This window comes from Propithecus coquereli, unplaced genomic scaffold, assembly GCF_000956105.1.
Source record: "Propithecus coquereli isolate 6110/MARCELLA unplaced genomic scaffold, Pcoq_1.0 Scaffold53, whole genome shotgun sequence".
Classification (NCBI taxonomy): Eukaryota; Metazoa; Chordata; class Mammalia; order Primates; family Indriidae; genus Propithecus; species Propithecus coquereli.
Window position 1 is genome coordinate 6525390 of NW_012151174.1, and position 5100 is coordinate 6530489.

Sequence of the window (5100 nt, forward strand, 5' to 3'; positions counted from 1 at the left end):
TTTTCAGAAGTCTCCATGTCTTCAAACACATCCTTTCTTCTATGCTACTTAACTGAGTTATTAGTTTACTTTCACTCGTAATGAGTAGAAAATAGCAAATAAGATGAAAACTACATGGACAAAAACATTTAAAGCCTGCTGAAACCTGAAAAGTAAAGACTGTTGAAAGCAAATATTTTTAAATCATTCAAAACGCTGATCTTGCATCCGATGCTATTTAGGGTGAGCCTTACCGAGTTCTGGAGCTTACCTGGATAAACCGTCTTCGACAGTACCTGGCTTGGATACGTCGCTCTGTACCCTCCGTCCAGTGTACCCCGCCTGCCGTCGTAACACACGTGCAGCTGTAAAACTTGCCTTGAGGGGAGCAGAAGACACAGTAGCTCCGTGAATCACGACAGGGTTTCTGTGACCATCAGGTTCATGTGAAATATCAGTCACCATAGTTCTCCCAAGATACAGGGCACCGTTCAAGTTATCACTTACTATGTGTTAACTATGCTCTTGCTAAAATGGTACTTTCATTTCCTGGAATGAAAATTAATTTTAGCTTTTTATTAATAGGATATTCTTTAAAAATATTTATGTATGTCTAATAGACATTTATCATGACCTACTGTTTATTCAGGAGAAGCTTGAACAATAAAATAATAGAAATAATGTACAATTACAGTAGTAGCTGCCACTGAATGAATGATTAATTAGTACCAGATGCTTCCTACTTAATTAATTCTCATAACTACTCTGAAAGGCAGATATTAATATATCCACTTGACTTTGAAACAATTTGCTCAAGATGAATTTGATGCCCTACGTCTCTGACTGGTCCGTAGGTCCCTACCCTGACTGCCTGCTACGCTAACTTGTTTTGCTTTCTGCTTGTGACATCTTTCTTATTTAACTAGCCATTTTCTGCCTTTGCCTTTAGGGTTCGATACCAGTATCTTGCCAATTTGCAAGGATTCACTCGGCTGGATGTTTAACAGACTTGATACAAACTATGACCTGCTGTTGGACCAGTCGGAGCTGGGAAGCATCTACCTTGACAAGAACGAGCAGTGCACCAAGGCCTTCTTCAACTCCTGTGACACGTACAAGGACAGCCTGATATCCAACAACGAGTGGTGCTACTGCTTCCAGAGACAGCAAGGTAAGAGACGGGACACCTGCCGGTGCACGTGGGCGACCCAAGTGTCAAATGTTATAATATCTGTTCCTTCTGGATTAAAAAAAAAGGACACTATGCCGCACTCATTTCAGTAGATTTTTTTCTAATTCAACTGTTTCATAACAGAGCAAATAAGCAGCGTGTTGAACAAAATAACTCTACTAGACATGCAAAACATGCTAAATCAGATGAAAAATAGTCATTAATATTTTATATTAATACACTTCATTATAGTTTCCATTATTAACCACCAAGAAGCACACAGAGATATAAGAACATAGATATTAAAAGTAATCATTAAAATTAATTTGCTATCTGCTTTGCCCACGGTGTAAAATAAATGGGTTTTTTATCACCAGACTGTAGAGTTTTAATGTTCTATTTTGTGATCTTATTAAATGAGCTGAACGAACCAGAGCATTCACCATAAAGTTATTTTTACTCATTTGATTTTAAAATGACTTAGTCTTTCAAACTTTTCAAAATGGCTTAGCTTTTTAGAAATTCACTAGCAGAAAAGGTGTCTTAATCCTCTGGAAGAGTGAAGAGTTAGAAGGGTGCTAGGTCTTTGTGCAGCCTTCTGTGTTAGGAAATGCAAATGCAACATACAATTGCAATCACGCTTACAGAATCAATCAGATGATCATTATGTTACGTGTGTACAGGGGAACACGGCCAAAAAATCGCATAGTATAATAAAGTTTTGAGAATCTAAGGAAACAATGAAAAGTATAATTTTCATGCTAATTTAGGGAAAAAAAATAGGAATTAGGTTACTGTGGTAATGCCTGCTATTGTCAGTGCTTTTTAAAAAATCCTTGACAGCAAAGAGAATGAACAGGCTACTTTAAACTATTGCAGTGATTCTCAGTCTTTGATATGGAAAACTAACACGGTATGTAAGGCAATTAACGATCTCAATTACTTTTTGATATTTAGTAATAGTTTAGTAATTAGGGATGAAATGATTGCTGGTAAATCGATTAGTGGTGAGTCAGCAGCAGGGTTAGCTAACTAGAATAGCTTAACTATTTTTAAACCACTTTAAACAACGTTTAAAAAAATAGATTTGCAGTATTAAAATATTTTAAATCACACACAGACACACACCAAACACACATTGGTGACTTTATTACGTATGTGCTTTCTAGGTAACTGAACACTCCCAAGAAACTGCATCCTAGTAATAATGACTAGTATACATTTAAATAGTTTAAATATTAAAAAGTAGCAAATCCAGGTAAACTGCCATAAAAAGATACGTAGTCACATAGTCTTTTGTTATGATGACAAATGTTACTTGACTTTTTTGGTGTAAAGATAGCATGTTTTCAGTGTTTATACATGAACAATTAAAATACTCTGCATAACTCTGCTTCATCTACAGAAGTAAAAGTTTCATCTTAGAACATTGCCAGGTTTTGCAGCAATATATGTAGAATTGATCGAAGGTCACCAAAGCAAAATTTGGCTTTATCTACTTTTCACATATAAAGCAGTATTCTCCCAAAGTGTCAAAACTTATATAATCATATGAAGGTTTACCCTCTGAGATCATTTAATACATGGAGGAAATAATTTAACAAATGGTACCCAAGTTGATAAAAAGAGTTTCCACAACTTCCCTAAAGCTCAGAAGAGTTTGGCTCAACTCTCAGCCAACCTTTGTTCATTTAACATGGCACACAAGGGTACAAATCTGTCAGGGTGACAGAGAGGGTGGTGAGATGGCCCCACTTTGTTCCTACGTATTCTTTTAGACCAATCACTAATTTCATGAAAAAGTATAATTCTTAATTTATAAACTTTTTGCAAATGTTTCAGGAGGAAAAAGTGTTTTAACCTAAAATAAAGAACCAAATTTGTTTCTATGACTAATTTTCTGAACTCATGACAATTAAGCAACACAAAAGGGACATGGTTGTAATTTGTACAATTCTTTATTCTAAGTGATCTTGAAAGAGTGAGTAGGAGGGACACTAATTTGGGATTTTGGTTACCTTAAGTGTTAATAAGTGTATATTAATAAAAGCATGTCTAAGCCTCCACTTAAAAAAAAGTAAATCAGTTATTACATTAGATGCTGTTTCATTAAAAATCCTGTCGTGTAAGATCCAGGAAAGAGAAAGAAAAGTAACATTTATTCAGCGGCATCTCGTCTTTCAAATACAGAAATCGTTTATCACTCCAATAGCCGGCGAGAGCGATATTGTCCCCTCTGCTGCTAAAGGACTGAAACTTGCTGATCTTAAATAACCTCACATTGCAGAGTGAGCGCGTGGAGGAACAGGGATTTGAGATGAGAGTCCTTGATTTCTGTCTCCAAGTGGTTTTAATTCTATTTTCAGAGTTGGAAAGTAATAATATATAAAATGCTACAGAGACATCACTGTGCAACTTGTCAGAAAGTCCTAGCTGGTACAGGTTAACATCAGCAAGCCTTATTTCATTCAACAGTTTATCTGATATTTTTTCTCAGAAATGCATTGAAAATTAATGATATTTTTAGAGGTTTTTATACATTTAATCTACAGAAGCAATATCGAAGTGTGGGTCATGGGGGATTAATTAATTTTGAAATAAGTGTTCGTCCTATTAAATGAAAGATATTAAACACAGAGAATTTGGTATTGTGAATATATGAAACTTCTCATATTATTTGAAATAACTCTAATAAAGTTTTTCAAGTGTATCCACTCTGTGAGAGGCTATATGACTCATCCAATATTAAGAAGAAAAGTGAGTAAGAGTGATAGCTTACTTGGAAAGAAGTTAGAGGGCTGCTTTGCTATAAAACTCCGGCATAATTCATCTTTTAGTGCAGTAGATGGTGCCCCTCGGAGTTGTGCAGTGCACAGCCTGAGCAGCCATATGCTGCCAACCTGGAGATTCGTTCACAAACCTCCATAATGTCCACTTTCTTTTTGAGTTTGATTATAAATTGTCCATATACATTTGACAGCTAAAAAAAATATATTTCTTAGAAATGACTACTTGAAAGTATAAAAAAATACTTTTGTATTTTAGAAACTATTGTAAACATATAGGTATTTCTCATTTTTGTCCCAATGACATTTTATTCAGTTCAAAATTGCGTGAGTAAATAAAAATTCATTGTTTTAGCTATATGAAAATGTATCAATTCCTCACAGAGATAATGTGTGAATGATTCCAGTGTAGGAGTTTGGCTTTTAAAATACAGAACAATGAACAATGTTATTTTCAAAAACAACATCTTGAAGTTTAGCCTGTAAATTTTTTTCATTCCCCTTTTTCCTCATTATTAGTTTAAAATAATTAATTTTTACTAGTGATTCGATTAAATCTTACATGTTTATTGATTTATGATTCTCACGCAATTGTTAAGCACATAAAATCTGAATTTCCCATAAACTTAAAAACACTATTTGGTAGTAAACAGATTAGGGGAAATAAATCTTGAGATACGAATCTGTGCCTCTACTATACGCTGAATATTCATACTCTGCGTCCAAACCTTAATGCAAGTAGTTGGGTCACTGTGCTTTCATCTAGATCAGCCCTTTGCAAATGGGTTTAAATGACAGATGAAATTTCAACTAAGTGCTATAAATATGTCTAGTTAAAAGCCAGACTTACAGAACTGGCTTATAAATAATTTGAAAATAGTTTAAAATCAAATATGATATGTAGTTCCTAATTGGTCATGATTTCTCTTGAAATTCTAAAATGTTCCCTTACCCAGAGCTTGTGGCCCTGGTAGTCGGCTCATCCGGTGAGTTCACTAATCAGAGTCACACTCAGATGTACCTGGATTTTCAGACAGAGACTCAGACGTACCCGGATGTCCAGGTAGCAAACATATAAGAAATGCTACTTCTACTTTACTATAAGTTGCCCATAGCAACTAGAAGATAATATTGAAACTTCAGCTGCAGTCTTTCTTCTTGATT

The 5100-nt window shown here is 34.8% G+C and overlaps 1 protein-coding gene across 1 annotated transcript in view; it reads left to right on the forward strand.

Annotated features, from left to right (window-relative positions):
* Positions 1-5100, forward strand: part of SPOCK3 (sparc/osteonectin, cwcv and kazal-like domains proteoglycan (testican) 3) — a 484671-nt gene that overhangs the window by 459429 nt on the left and 20142 nt on the right. The window contains exon 4 of the mRNA XM_012657019.1: positions 929-1150. Within this exon, the coding sequence (XP_012512473.1) occupies positions 929-1150 (222 nt within the window). The remainder of the gene's footprint in view (positions 1-928; positions 1151-5100) is intronic.